The sequence below is a fragment of the Pristis pectinata genome, chromosome 12 (genome assembly GCF_009764475.1).
Source record: "Pristis pectinata isolate sPriPec2 chromosome 12, sPriPec2.1.pri, whole genome shotgun sequence".
Classification (NCBI taxonomy): Eukaryota; Metazoa; Chordata; class Chondrichthyes; order Rhinopristiformes; family Pristidae; genus Pristis; species Pristis pectinata.
Window position 1 is genome coordinate 1,069,437 of NC_067416.1, and position 16,488 is coordinate 1,085,924.

The 16,488-nt window shown below is 44.6% G+C and overlaps 1 protein-coding gene across 3 annotated transcripts in view; it reads right to left on the reverse strand.

The window, feature by feature from the left end:
* LOC127576417 (STE20-like serine/threonine-protein kinase) overlaps positions 1-16,488 on the reverse strand; it is a 103,708-nt gene that overhangs the window by 52,124 nt on the left and 35,096 nt on the right. For all 3 annotated transcript variants that reach the window (XM_052026930.1, XM_052026929.1, XM_052026927.1), the window contains exons 2-3: positions 7,554-7,718; positions 2,201-2,249 (exon numbers count right to left, since the gene is read on the reverse strand). In XM_052026930.1, coding sequence (XP_051882890.1) covers positions 2,201-2,249; positions 7,554-7,718 — 214 coding nt within the window. The remainder of the gene's footprint in view (positions 1-2,200; positions 2,250-7,553; positions 7,719-16,488) is intronic.

Consider the following 16,488-nt stretch of genomic DNA (forward strand, 5'->3'; position numbering starts at 1 on the left):
AGAGCCTCAAACAAGAGGAGATGGTTACTGGTTACTTAAGGGTAGGAACAATTACTTGCAGAGTGTGGTGAATCTTTGGAATTTTATAGCCTGAAGGGTGTGGAGGTTGGATCATTGGCAAGCACAGCAGTGTAGCAGCTAGCATAACGTTTTACAGCACCAGCGACCTGGGTTCAATTCTGGCCACTGTCTGGAAGGAGCTTGTACGTTCTCCCCATGTCTGTGTGGGTTTCCTCTGGGTTCTCCAGTTTCCTCCCACATTCCAAAGATGTACGGGTTAGGAAGTTGTGGGCACGCTATGTTGACGCCAGAAGCATGGCGACACTTACGGGCTCCCCAGAACACACTACGCAAAAGATGTACATTGAAACACGCAGTGAAATACATGTGACTAATAAAGATATCTTTTTAAAAAATTAATACATTGAGAGATTTGGAATATGAATATAGCAGATATGATTTCATGAAAATTGGTGGTGTTGATACTGATTAGTTGGTAAATTGGGTGGAGAAATGCAGATGGAACTTAATCCCAAGGTGTGCAAGATGATGCTTTTTGGGAGGTCTAATAAGGGTAGGACATGTACCATTAATGGTACGGCCCTTATGGTGTACTGAAGGATAGAGGGACCTTGGTTTACAAGTCTAAAGATCCCCAAAGGTGGAAGCACAGATAAACTGGTGAGGAAGGTGCTGGCCCTCATTAGCTAGGGTATAGAATACAAGAGCAGGGAGGTCTTGGTACAGCTTTATAAAACATTGGTTAAGCCACAGATGGAGCACTGTGTGCAGTTCTAGTCCCCACACTGTAGGAAGGATGTGATTGCACTGGAGAGGGTGCAGAGAGGGTTCATCTGGATGTCACCAGGGATGTGGATAGGTTGTGTCCGCTTTCCTTGGAGTGGAGGGGGCTGAGGAGGGAGTTGATAGACGTATACAACATCAGTGAAGAGAGCTCAGGTGGATAGTGAGAAACTTTTCCCCACAATGGAGATGTCAAAAACCAGAGGGCAGAAGTTTCAGGTGAGGAGTAGGAGGTTTAGAGGGGATCCAAGGAAGAATGCTTTTCACCCAGTGGTGGTTATAATCTGGAACACACTGCCTGAGGGAGTGGTAGAGGCAGGTACCCTCACATCATTTACAAAGTATCTGGATGAGCACTTGGATCACAGCATTGCAGGCTGCAGACCAACTGCTGGTAAATAGGATTAGTATAGATGGGTGCTTGATGGTCAGCATGGACATGGTGGGCTGAAGGGCCCGTTTCTGTGCTGTATGACTATGATTCTATCAGGGAATAGAGGACTATGGGGAACTGGCACAGACAGGAGGGGACCTGGGGCAGATCAGCCATGATCATGTTGTACTGTGGGGCAGGCTCAAGGGCCAAGTGACCTACTACTGTTCCTTATATTCTCATCTTCAGGCTTGATATTCTGAAGATAATCCAAAAATTCTGGAAGCAGTGAATAAATGATGTATCAAACGTTACCAAAAAGGATACTGAAAGATAATCCTTAGATGGGCAAGACTAAGAGAAGCACCATCCATCAGGAAGAAAAGTTAGTTAGGATGAGGGAGACAAGGAAGGGGACTGCAGCATCAAGTAGTATGAATGTCAGTTGGAGAATACTCATGAAGATGGCCACTTTCAAAAGGGAGAGAGGCCATAGAATGACAGGCCAGCTAGCTGAATTTTTTCTTCTTTAATTAAAGATCAAATAACTGTATGTAGATGAAGAGTGAATATTAGTAGGAAGCATGGGTTGACACGCCTCAAAGGTAGGGTAAATGGGGATAATGCACAGATGCAGGTAACATGGGCTTTAGAAAGTCTTTTGCACAATACCATAGAAAGGTTAATGTCATAAAATTAAAGGGCGAGTAGAAATCTAGATAAAATATTGGTTAGAAGAGAAAAGACAGAATGGGAGAAGGGCAGTTTTCCAGGGTGGTGAGAGGGGGCAGTGGTGGCTCACGGCATTCTGTCCGTGACCACTTCTGAAAGCTATTTCTCCCTGTGGTTTGGCTGTATAGCTGGAAGAAGAGGTATTTAAATTTGCAGATTCCAAACCAGGAGGCTTGTTAACCCTCAGCAAGCCCAACAGAATGTGGAGACTCGGGCTGAGAATGTGACATAGAAAGGGATCAGTGTTTCAGTGCTCACACCTACCTGTACATTAACTGACTGTACACTTACCCAACATGACTGCATCCACAGCACCTCCAGCGCAGAACTCGATCAGGATCTGTGGGGACGGGTCAGCGATTAGAAACATGATGCCACAGGCCATGAAACAATGGTGTGGTCAGCAGCTAATCACATCTCACCTTTCACTCAGTAAAAGAACAGTCAAAGATCTGTACCACAGCTGCACATATCCAACAAACATCTACCCAAAGTTAAAATTATGCAGGACAGAAATCACACAAAGGAAACAAGCTGAGAGGAAAGACTATAGTTACCAGTTGCCCTGGGTGAATGAAAATGCATGTTAACTATAGATACCAGTCACAGTGGGTCACTGAGCACCTACTCTTTATGATTCTGTAGGCCTCTGTTACTATGGCTAGTGAAAGTTCAATGCATTTTAATGAACTAGACAGGCTAACCATTTGTAAAGTGGTCACATGCAATGGCCAGAGAAATGTGCCCTGCACTCAGTCCCCATTCCTGCTCAACAGTTCCTGGAGGGCTCTGGGCTACCACTTAAGCTGACAGGTGAGCAGTGAGCTTTCCTGCCTTGTCCAGTCAGACTAGCAACTGCTGCATTTACTCTTTACAAACAGTGCAGAGCGAAGGCAATGGAGAACGCTAGCATGGGACCCACTCCCAATTCAACTGTGCAACTTTGGGACAGAACCAGCAGCATCTGCTCAGGCAGAAATAATGGATACAAGCAAAGAAGGGTCTAATTGGAGAGAGCATCCATCACCCGAATCATCCTACATACCTAGAACATAGAACAGTACAGCACAGAACAGTCCCTTCAGCCCACAGTGTTGTGCCAATCTAATTAAATCAGTAATCAAATGCCCAACTAAACTAATCCCTTCTGCCTAAATATCCATATCCTTACATTTCCCACACATTCATGTGCCTATCTAAGACCCTCTTGAACGCCTCTATCGTATCTGCCTCCACCACCACCCCAGACAGTGCATTCCAGGCACCCACCGCTCTGTGTACAAAAAAAAAACTTGCCCCACGTATCTCCTTTGAACTTGCCCCCTATCACCTTAAACACATGCTCTCTGGTATTAGACATTTCAACCCTGGGAAAAAGATACCAGCTGCCTTCTCTGTCTGTGCCTCTCATAATCTTATAAACCTCGATCAGATCTTCCCTCAGCCTCCGCTGCTCCAGAGAGAACAACCCCAGTTTGTCCAATCTCTCCTTATAGCACATGCCCTCTAATCCAGGCAGCATCCTGGTGAACCTCTTCTGCACCCTCTCCAAAGCCTCCACATCCTTCCTGTAATGGGACAATCAGAACTGAATGCAATATTTCAAATGCAGCCTAACCAGTTTTATAAAGCTGCAGCATAACTTCCTGACTCTTGAACTCAGTGCCTCAACTAATAAAGACAAGCATGCCATACGCCTTCCTTACCATGCTATTACCTGTGTAGCCACCTTCAGCGAGCTCTGAACTTAGACCCCAAGATCCCTCTACTCATCAACACTGTTAAGGGTCCTGCTATTTAGTGTTCTGCAACTTACATTTGATCTCCCAAGTTGCAACACTTCACACTTGGCTGGGTTAAACTCCATCTGCCATCTCTCTGCCCATATCTGCAACTGATCAGTATCCTGCTGTATCCTTTGCCAGTCTCCTACACTATCCACAGCACCACCAGTCTTCATATCATCTGCAAACTCACTAACCCACCCATCTACATTTTCATCCAGGTCATTTATATAATCACAAATAACAGAGGTCCCAGTACAGATCCCTGAGGAACACCACTAGTCACAGACCTCTAGCTGTGAATAAGTCCCATCAACCACTACCCTCTGTCTTGTACGGGCAAACCAGCTCTGAATCCCAATGGCCAATTCACCCTGGATCCCATGCATCTTAATCTTCTGAATGAGCCTCTCATGAGGGACCTTGTTAACCACCTTACTAAATCCATGTAGACAACATCCACAGCTCTACCTTCAATCACCCTCGTCACCTCCTCAAAAAACTCAATTAAGTTAGCAAGGCACAACTTGCCTGCACAAAGTCATGCTGACTGTCCCTAATTAGGCCATGTTTTCCAAATGCTCATGATTCCCATCCTGAAGAATCCTCGCCAGTAACTTCCCTACCACTGACGTGAGATTCACCAGTATAGAGATTTCAGGATTATCCCCGTTTCCCTTCTTGAATAATGGGACAACATCAGCTACTCACCAGTCCTTCAGGACCTCACCTGTGGCTAGAGAGGACATTAAGATCTTGGTCAAAGCCCCAGCAATCTCATCTCTTGCCTCTCTCAATAACCTGGGGTATATTCCATCAGGCCCTGGGGACTTATCCACCTTAATGCTCTTGAAGACACCCAACAGTTCCTGCTACTTTATCTCAAATGCCCGAGCACATTAGCATGCTCCGCACTGATTTCCCTGTCCTTCTCCTTAGTAAATACTGATGCAAAGTACTCATTAAGGACCTCACCAACATCCTCCACTTCCAAGCACATGTTCCATCCTTTATCCTTGAGTGGTCCTACATGCTCCCTAGTTATTCCCTTGCTCTTGATGTATGTATAGAATGCCTTGGGATTCTCTTTAATCCTACTTTCCAAAGACTTTTCATGGCCCCTCCTGGCTTCCTAATTCCCTTCTTGAGTTCTTTTCTGGCTTCTTTATAATCGTCAAGTTGATCCTAGCTTCCTAGCTTTACATACATTTCCTTTTCCTTCTTGACTAAATTCACCACCTCTCTCAACATCCAAGGTTCCCTTACCTTGCCATCCTTGTCCTTCCTCTTACTGGAACATCCCTGTCCCGTACTTTGTGCAGTTGGTCTTTAAACACCCTCCACATTGTCAGATGTGGAGTTGCCCAAAACCAGCTGTTCCTAATTAACTCTCCCTAGTTCCTGCCTAATGCTCTCATAATTTGCCCTGCTCCAATGTAATACTCTCCTGCAAGGTCCATACTGATCCTTATCCATAGCTATCTTAAAACTTAAGGAGTTGTGATCACTGTTCCCTAACTTCTCCCACTGAAAGGTCAGTCACCTGACCAGGCTCATTATCCATCACCAGGTCCAGTACGGCCCCTCCTCTCATTCAACTATCTACTTATTGATTTAAGAAACCCTCCTGGATACACCTAATAAACTCAGCCCCATCTAAACTTCTTTTACTAAGGAGGTCCCAGTTTATATTAGTGAAGTTGAAGTCCCCCACGACAACAACCCTATTGGTTTTAACAAGTGACTGAATAGAGGCCATGATCAAGTCAGTTGTTAAGAAAGAGACTTCTGGCAAAGCCACCAAGGCTGCCAGTAAACAATTAAACAAGAAATGAATATCACCCCTGGCTCCCAAGATTCAGCAAACCCTGAGACTGACACCAAAATGTTTGGAGATGCTGAGGAGCTGTCCCGCATCATAGAGTCACACAGCATGGAAACAGGCCAAGCCGCTCACCACATCCACGCCCAACAGTGAGAACTCATCCACATTAACCCCATCTCTCACCACTTGGCCCATTGTTTTCTATACCTGGGCAATTTAAGTGCTTGTCTGGACACCTGCCAGTGCCTCAGCTTCCACCAGTCTCTCAGGGGCAGTGCATTCTAGTACTCACTGCTCCCTGGGTGAAAAAGCTACCCCTCAGATCCCCTCTTAAATCTGAGGCTCAAGAACAGCTTCCATCCCATGGTGATAAGACTATTGAGGGGTTCCCTTATATGAGATAGACTCTGACCCTCACAACCTACCTTATTTGACCTTGTACCTTATTGTCTACTTGCACTGCACTTCCCTGTAGTTGTGACACTTTACTCTGGATTCTGTTATTGTTTTTACCCTGTACTACCTCAATGCACTGTGTAATGAATTGACCTGTATGAATGGGATGCAAGACAAGTTTTCCACTGTCTCAGTACACCTGACAATAATAAACCAATTCCAATAAATCCCTTCCCCCTTACACTGAGCTTTGGTACGAAGCCCATCTGGGTGAGGAGTCTTACTGCTGCCATGGGACAGAGGTGGAAGTGACAAGACCAGGGAAAGTGGGGTTTGACTGCACAAGAGCAGGGAAAATGGCAAGAGCTTTGGGGGAGAGGTGGAGGGTTAATCCCCAGTAACACAGTGTATCACACTCTGAAGGGACATTGTTCTCATCCCATAATAGATCCTGTGATGCTGCATCTGACCATGAAGTAAATTCTGGCCGCCGGCACAAGGGGCAAGCCACGGGCGCGAGGGGCAATACCAGCTGGGGTACAGGAGGAAGCAGGTATAAAAACTCATGCAGCCATCAATCACTCAGCTCAGATTTGTTCACCCCATGAAATCAGGAGGCCTTTCAGTCTTTGAGGCTGTTCTGCTATTCAGTGGGGTCATGGCTGCTAGTGTTGTTAACACCTTCGACCTGCCTCAGTTCAAGAGAAGCAGGGTGATGTTGACGTTCAAGGGGAGTTAGTTACTCTTGCTACACCCGAAAGCCAATAGGCAGATGCAGCAAGTGATCAGGAAGGCAAGAATAAAGATGCCTTGCTGCAACTGTGTACGGCCTTGGTGAGACCCATTCAGAGCCCTGTGGCCACCCTAGGTTTCCTTACCTAAAGAGTGACATACTTGCCACACAGGGAGTGCGGTGACTAGTTGCAGGGATGATGGGTTTACCATATGAGGAGACTAGCTAAAGTAGGACTGTATTTTGTCAAGTATATAAGAACAAGAAATCTTATTGAACCTTACAGAATTCTTGGTGGCCTTGATTGTTTCTCCTGGCTGAGGAGAAGTCCGAATTTTATTCTGATTCTCAAGCTGTAACGTGAGGAGTGAATCTGAAATGGAATGTACCACTGAAGCTGTGGTTCCCTTTTTAAAGCTGACCCAGTACCTGACACCAATCTGGAAATGCAGCTCACCAAGTCTGTCTACTACTCTCTCTTATGAGCATTCTTCACGATGACCCACTAGCTGCATGAAATTGCTCAACAATATGCTCTGGGTCATTATGTAATCATCATTTTCCCCACCCAGGAGGTTGGAGAGAACGATAATATGACACAAGCTGGAGCTGGGGGGGGGGGGCGGGGTGGTGGTGGAAGCAGCCAAATGCTGTGAATCTACGGTGGAGGATCTGGTCCAGAAGGAAACATCACCACTTCAAAAGGTGCACTGTCTACACTTTATTGAAGTGGGTTTAAAACATTTTTAGCAACTGCAAAGTACTTTACTCTCAGTCTAATCTGTTATGGAAGTGCCAAGCTGAGAGAGTGCTGCAGTCTCAAAGGTGCAGTCCTTTAGATGAGCTAGATCCAAGTCCCAAAAGTGAAATAGCAGTGTTGAACCCAGCACCATGAATGTCTCTTACCCACAGTTTGTTTTCATAGTAAAATGCATCAAGCAGCTTGACGATATGATGGTGATCACAGGATGCTAGGATATCAATCTCCACAATGTAATCTTCCAGCTCCTCCTCACTCTTTGTTTCAATCACCTTTGCAGCAGCGAGGACACCGGTCTGTTTGTTCTGTGCCTGTGTATGCAAGTAACCACACATTAGAAGGATGCAGGCAGCTACTGTATCAACCTGGAACCCACTGCAAACACTGACAATGGATGACAGCTCATTAGGCCTGCAGGGCATCACTTTGGCAAAAGGAAGCTACACTTACCAGAAGTCAGTGCAGCATGGATTCACTAGGTGGATTCCTGGCACAGAGGGAGGTAGCAGAGATGCAGAGGGTGGTGGTTATGCTAGGAGGATAGTTTAAGAATGAGAGATGATCTGGACGTAACAGATGAAGAGGGAGATGCCTGAAAGCAGTTTTGTCCAGCTGGGGAGTTAGAAACAGAAGGCCCAATCTCAAGTGAAGGAATCGGCCATTAGACCTGTTCCTCTGGCAGAGGGTTGTAAAGGTATGGAATTCTCCTCAACTTTACCCAGAGGGCAGTTAATGTTACTGTACCATAGCCTAACAGGTCTGTAGAGGCTCAGTCACCATGTATATTCAAAACACGATGGGTACGAAGGGATGAGAGATGATGTAGGGAAGTGGCGCGGAGGTAAAAGACCAGCCAGAATCTTGATGAAGGGTGGAGCAGGCGTGAGTCATACGTACTTTAACCATCAGGAAACATTAAAGCTGGGGGTCTTTTGAAAAGAGATGGCTAATGGTGACCTAACAGAAGTCTTTAACATTATGAAAAGGATTGAAAGCATAGATGTAAAGTGATAACCCATAAGATAATCACAAATTAGAGCAGAAAGAGTTGGATTTCACTCCCTAGGATTAGCTGAAGTGAATAGAAGAGATGCTTTCAATGGGAAGCTGGATAATTGCAAGGAGTAAGTAGGAGGACGTGCTCTTGAGCAAGATACTGTAGGCTGGTAGGTCACAGAACATACAGCACAGGAACAGCCCTTTGACGCACCATGTCTGTACTGACGATGATTAAACTAATCCCATCTGCCTGCACGTAGCCTATATCCCTCCATTCCCTGCCCATTCATGTGTCTGTCTAAATGCCTCTCAAATGTTGCTTCAACCACAACAAAGCTATGCCCTCTAGTATTTGACACTTCCACCCTGGGAAAAAGACCGACTATCTACCCTAACCATGCCTCTCATAATTTTATATATTTTCAATCAGGTCTCCACTCAGCCTCCAACACTCCAGAGAAAACAACCCAAGTTTGTCCAACCTCTCCTTATAGCTAATACTCTCTAATCCAGACAACACAGTAGAAAGGTGTACTCTTGCACAATATACTACAGGCTGGTCGAGTAGGAGGGTGTGAACCGTACATTCTCTGCATATCTGGAACTGATATTTAGATGTTAGGACAGGAGACTCACAACACTGTTAATATTAAGGGGTTGTCCCTGGGAATATGTAAATACTTACAGGGGTCTCTGGGGCTTTACCAGTACTTTCAGGGGCACACGAGATGGTGGTACAATCAGCGGGGGATTTACAGAAGTGCTGGTTTAGTAGAGGGCCCACAAGAGCATCAATAGTCTCAGGCCTCTCCCACAGCCTCCTGGTTTAGTCATGTTCTGTTGCACCCACCTCAAAAAACAGGTTTCTCTGATAGAAAATGAAAACAGAATGCTGAAAATATTCAGCAGGTCAGGCAATATCTGTGAAGAGGGAAAAGGAGTTAATGTTTCAAGTTGCTAACCCTTCTCATACAAAGTGGCAAGGCTGGCTATCTGAAATTGTTGAATTGAATGTCAAGGCCTGAGGACTGTAATGAGCCTACTGGGAAGACGAGATGCTGCTTCTCACTAAATCAAAAAAACTAGATGCTGGGAATCTGAAATAAAAACAGAAAAAGGCTGGAAGAGTCTCGAAGCTGAAACCTGAACTGTTTCCTTTTTCATAAATAACCGCTTGACCTACTGAGTGTATTTAGCACTTTGTTTCTCAAGCTTCATTGGGATAGTGTAGGAGCTACCAAGCAGTCTGTGGGTGTGGGATGAAGAATTAAAGTGACGGGTAATGGGAAGCTCAGTCATCCTTTCACTGAGGAGGTGATCTGAAGAGGTCACCCAATGTGCGTTTGGTTTCTCTAACGTAAGGAGGCAACATCGTGAGCACCTAGTACAATATACAAAATTGGATGAGATACAACCGAATCTCTGCTCCATCTGAAAGAATCACTTAGATCCCTGGATGGTGAGGAAGGGAAGTTACACAGGAACATGCCATGAGAGATGGGCTTGGTGGAGAAGAAAGAGTGAACCAGTGTCACAGAGAGAACAGCCCCTACAGAATGCTGAAAGGGGAGGGGAAGGGCAGATGTGTCCAGCAATGGCATCACATTGAAGGTTGTAACTACTGAGAATGATCCATCGAAATGGAAGACTAGTGGGTGGAAGGCGAGGACAAGAGGAACCTCATTTCTTCTTGTCCACTCGTCCTCTCACCCTGCTTCCTGTAAGGACTCCATTCCACTCCCCCAGTTTATCCATCTCCCTACATCTGTTCAGACAACAGCACCTTCCATTCTCAGTTATCTTCTGATCTGTGGTTTTTGCAATATCAGAGTTGACAAGGCTTTAACCGCATCTGTTCTGGAGAAGGAACAAGTGCAGAGGTTTGGAACTATGTGGGTTCCATAACTACCCCTTTCATTTGGAGGAAGTGAGTGAGGTTAAAATAGAAGTTGTTCAATGTGACAGCAAGTTCAGCTGGGCAAAACATGGTGGAGGAGGAGAGGACTGGTTGGCCCGTTCAAGGAGGAAGCAAAGAACCCTCGGGGTGTCCTGCTACAAGATGGAACCTAGAGGGAGTGGACATCCATGGTGAAAGTGAGCTGGTGGCATCAGGAAACTGCCAACATAGCAGAGGACATCCGATCTGTCTCACGTGTTTGGGCGATACCAAACAAAGAGAGAAAGAACAGAATCAAACGTAGAAAGCAGGAAGTTGTGTGGGAAAAGATCAGGCCGAAATGATGAGTCTACCAGTGTGGCCCTGCTTGTGGACCATAGGCAGAAGCAGACTGGTTGAGCAACTAAGAGGCTGGAAGAGTGCAGGGAGGGTCTCCTCAAGAAGTGTGATTGAGTAATGACTTCCACAACTCCACGCAGCTTGCTTTGTCTGCATCAGAATTGGCTAGTCTGTGTGTGATGTTGGCTCAGTTTCTCCTCTTCATTAGCACAGCCTGACCTGCTGGGCACATCCTGACGCCCTGCATTTCACAACGTTTGCACGAAGCCCCTCGGCCCCACCACTCAGTGATCACGTCTGATCTGGCCTGGGCTTCATCTCCTCCTCTGTGCCAGATCGCCATAGCCCTCATTGCCCAATCTTTAAAACATCATCTACCCCCACTTTAAATACTTCGAAGGAACTAGTCTCCAACACTTTGAAGAGTGAAAATTAGAGATGCACCTCCCTCTGTGAGAACATTCCTCTCTCATAGTCCTTACTCTCTCACTGCCCTCATTTCACAGCTTTCATCTTCCTTTGTTTATATTCTCCTTGTCTAAATGCCCCCATTAATCTATTGACTGGGTGACCTCAGAGCAAGGACTCATTAGAGGTATTTGCTTTGTCCTCTCCATCTTTCCCCTGCCCTCTCCACACCCACCCCAATCCCAAGTACACATCATTTCTCAACAAACACCACCCCTCCCCCTTTCAGGTTCTGCACAGAACAACTCATCTTCAGGTGACTTTAACCCCTTTTCTGTTTTCTTTGCCCTCTGCCCTTCAAATTCACTACGGTCACCCTCTCCAAATCTTTCCCTCCATATTCAGGCCACAGCCACATCATGCATGGTCCTGATCTCAAACAAGGCTCTATCTACTTTTCACATTTCTTGCTATCCACACCTGCAATCCCCGTCGATCTCAACTGCTTCTGTGCCTGTTCTTTACAAGCACTGTTTAAACCAAATGTCATTCTCCACAGTCATCAACCTGCCTCCTGGCTTCTCAAACTCAACCTTTGATGCCATGGTCCCTGACAGAACCTTCATCTCCCATCAATGTCATTCGAGAAAACCCTCACCTTCACACTCTTCCATTTGACAACTTTCCCATCAAAATAAAGTGTCTCATCGATTACATATGTTCCTTTAAAATGATTTCAGGATACTACACAAATTCAACACATGCACTTAAAGAGCATGCTCCTTAGCAACACAATAATGGATAGCACACTGCTTCTATTTTTGTTAAGAGATGTATACAAGTAATTTAAAATTAAGCAAATACTGCCTGCAAGGTGATATTCTCTTTTGGATGACACAATGTTCATCTCGATATCTCATCAATATTTACTGTACTCGGTGTGCACAATACGGCTGCCGTCCTTGCCTGTGTGAGGATATCTGAATATCTATTCAAAACTGAGAAACAGATGTGAAACTACTTCTGATCAGGGCATCTAATGACAGCTCTAACAGCTCTGACCCTAAGGTGGGCCTACTCTGAAACAACTTTCTTTCATGAACTAGCCCCAAGGAAAGACAGCATTTATCACACAGTACAGAAGCAACACAGAACGTTCCTGTTTACCCACTGCTGAGAGTCTGACTCCTTTTATGCTGTTGAAGATTGCAGTGTGTATAACTGTGTGACGTGGACATATCAGCAAGCTGATTTGAACTGAGTGTCATTGCACAGATAGTGGAAAGGTGTAGAGGGCCACACATGCTGATAGCCACTTGCTGCTACCGGTCATTGATAAGCTGCAGCAGTGTTTACTTGCATCCTGAAGTTTAACCCAGACCATTTCTAATGCAACATGATGGCTTCTGCTACTATCCTGAACTGCTCAGTTTGGAACTGCCAGTTTCAATATAAGGGGAGTTTACAGGCTGGATTCTGCTGGTAAATACTGGCAGTTCTGCAGAAAACTACAACATTCACTCCACTAATTTCAACCAAATTCAGCACTTTGGTATGTGTGCATCCCAGACATGCTGACAGATTCCAGCTGGCAAATCTCTCTGTACACTGCACTGCTGAAGATGCAGAAAGAACTTGCTGAGACTGCCCAGGGCTCACACTAAGGAACCTGCTCACAGATCCTGCACCTGGTTGAACAGGTTCCACAAGCCCTCTCATTTCAACAGAGATTTCACCACTGTAAGGAAGGAAAGCAATAATAAGGCAAATTACCTGCTTTTAATCGTTTCAGTATTCACAAGGCCAGTTCTGGCCCACCCACATAACTCACCTGTCAGATGCTCTTAGCAACGTCAGCCTTGCAGATTTAAACCAGGCAAGTAAGGGCAGTGGGGAATGTGCATCTTGTACGGTCAGTGGGCATATCCAGACACACATCAGATTCTGTCTGCTAAACCACTAAAATTAGCAACACCTAACAAAATAAGATCAAATCTCACCTTAAATGCTAAATTTTCAATCCCACCCCTTCAAATCTCTAATCAATTACCTATCTAAAATAATAGAGCAGATCTCTGCATCAAAGTGCCTTAAAATGAGGTATGGTTATGATAGGGAAACTGTCTGATAGGGCACTGGAAGTACATTCAAATGCAACTTTCAAAGGAGAGTTGGATTAATTCATGAAAGGGAAAATTGTGGAGGATTACGGGGAAGGAATAGGCAAGTGGGACCAATTGGAAAGCTCCATCAAAAAGATGTCCTCCTGTGCTGGACAATTCCTTGAACAGGGCACTTCCCTTCAAGTGAAACGTATCAAACAAAAGTTAGTTCAGCCTGAAGTAGAAACGTCCAAAATAAACCAAGGCTACCCTTAGTTTACATAACCTCGAATGGAGGCACACAGCAAGTAATGGAAGAAATCTTCGATGAGCGAAAGCACTCTATGATTCCATTAGACAGAGAGAATGGTCAGGGATTATCAAACACAATAACGATGTTATAGCTACATAATAAGAATACAAGGGAACAGGAGCAGGAGGGGGCCACTCAGCCCCTCAATACTGCCCCACCATTCAATACAACCATGGCTGATCTATGCTGGCTTCAACTCCTCTTCTGTGCCAGTTCCCCATAAACCTCAATTCCCAGATCCTTCAAATATTTATCGACCTCCACTTTAAATATATCAAATGATCTGGCATCCACCACCCTCAGGGCAGGGAATTCCTGAGATTCACTACCCTCTGGGAGAAGACATTTCTGTGCATCTCAGTTTTAAATGACCCTTTTCTGTAGCTAAAAGTTTTGGTTGGTGTGACCAGCTATAAACTGGAGACTAGTGTAGTGCGACAGGCATTTTGTTTGTATAATGACGGCATTCAAATGCTATATTTGTGAATCTTATTATGAACCTTATTCCAGAGGACGGAGAGGATTTAAATCACAGGCAGTCTGAGAAACATGGAAAAGTAACTAATCCATTCATAAATTGGAAAACGCGCGGATCAAGTCTGGGATTACATGGATTTAGGATCTTCACGGACACAGGAAATCTCTTTGTCTTGTTGTGAATCTACACTTGTCGCCAAGACCCCAGGCAAAACGCAAACAATGGAAACATTCCCCAAAACAAAACTGCAAATGCTGAAAATCTGAAAAAAAAAGATTCTGCCTGTCCAGCTGAGTATCCCCAAAACCTGTTCAGGACACGTTGAACCTAATCAGATTGTCTGCACTTCCCACAAAGGTGTTAAAAGCTGATCTGGGCAGCCCTGGCACAGCCACACAACAGCAATAGCACAGCCACTGGTCACATTCCTGGAGATGCTCTAGGAACTGGGATTTCTTTCAAGTATTCCTTGTGAATTAAACAGTGGGCTGAAGAGTTTGGTGTTGTAATAGTTAAATACTGCACTGGATTAGCAATCAGAGCTCTGAACTGTTGATCCAGGGGTAACAGTTCAAGTGAAATAATGGCAGCTGGGAATTTCAATTCAATAATTAAATAAATCTGGAATTGAAATGTTAATCAAGTCACTGTAATAATGAAACTACCGGATTGTGGTCAAACCCCATCTGATTCACTAGCACCCTTCAGGAAAAGGAATGCCCTATTCTTACTGGATCTTCAGATACATCACACCAGACCTGTAATATGGTTCATTTTATTTAAAATTACCTTCTAAGTTTAGGGATAATTATACCAGCTACTTCCACATCTTGTAAGTGAATAAATTAAAAATAAACCTAAAGCAGTAGCCTCTTGTTCACTCTGAGTGTCATGCCATAGGTGTCTGCCTCAGCCTCTCAGTGACAACTTCAATGTCGATAACAGAAAGTGTATGAGTTTCTGCCTGACTGGAACCTTCTTTCCAATTTTGCATCTGCTAGGATTGGATTAGATCTCTAAAGATCTGCTGAATATTCCCAAAGTCAATGTTTTACTGTGAGTGCCTAGGAGGAAATGCTGATGGGGTGAGATGAAATAGGAGTAGGCCCATGTGAAGCAGCAACCCCAGCCAGATGAATACTCTGCTTCATGTGCTTTTGATTCTATATTTTGAGTAAATTTTGCTTGGCTGACAGGAGGAGTGGGTTGGTTGGAACACCCCACACAGGTTATCAACTGGGAAGGGTAGAACTCCAAACAGAAGAACCACCATCAAGAGTGGTAATTTCCGATTCGGCTGCATAAAGTCTGCCGAGCAGGAATTGAAAGGAAGTGTCTGCATATCTCAGTGAAAAGTTCCTTACACAGTTGCCAGCAAATGGTTACTGCAGCTCAAAGAACAATGAAAAAAATACTATCAGACATTCACAGACCCAAACACACCAGTTTTTTTTTATATAGAAAGTGCCCTAAGAACCATTACACCATCATTTTCACTTCCTATTCTAGAGAAGAACGAACCAAAAACACCAAGTGAGTTAATGGAAAAGCTGAAATAGCTTTGTTAATGCATAAAGTGTGTGGTACTGAGTCAGTCACTTATTCCTGATATACCCTGATTTCTCTCACCTTCACGGTCAAGATGTGGGCTCCAGCCCCGGTAGAGAACCTCATCGAGTAGCTAATATCTACTAGCCAGGAGGGGGAGAGGTTTGCTAATCAGTGAAGAAATTAGATAAACCGGTCTGCATTTGGGATTACTGACTTCCAACTAAGGACAGTAATCCCAAGAGCAGACATTAGGGATAACAATTCAAATACCTTTAATCCATCTTGTCAGTCAGAATATCTTCAACAAAAGCTCGTCATCGGTTATTCTACACACTATACCAGCAGCATACATCACATGTACCAACAGCATGCAATGCCAGAAGTGGCTGCAACTTTAATATTTGTAAGATCCAGAAATTCTTACAAATATTAAAAGTCCCACATTACTATTCATTGAGAAGCAAGCTCTCCAATAACACTAAGCAACATTCCACCCTCAGTCGCTATTGTTAAAGGAAACAATCACCTTGTAATTCACCTCTGTGTTTTTTGTGGAATATTGCTGCATCCAATGTGGTGACGCATCCCTACCGAACAGCAACCCTCTGCATCTAACGAGCCCATCCCATTCTTTGGATGTTTCTGAGGGACGTGTGTATTTTTTAATGAGCGCAATGCCTGTGCGACTTTGGTTCCATGTCTAATGGCCGTAGGAGTGAGGAAAGCTGAGGACGGCAGCTCGTTACAAAGAAATCCCTCAGCCAAGTGAATTTTCAGGATATCCTCACAAGCAGAAAAGTTAACCTGAAGCAACACACAAAATGTTGGAGGAACTCAGCAGGTCAGGCTGCATCCAATGTTAACTTCAAATCATATTATGCTCTCTAATTCCCATGAGCTATCCAGTACCCTGGATGACTTCAATGTTAAAGCAACAGAGGTGCTTGAAAGTGACAAAGTCAAGACAGAGGAAGCCACAGGGTAAGTGATGTGA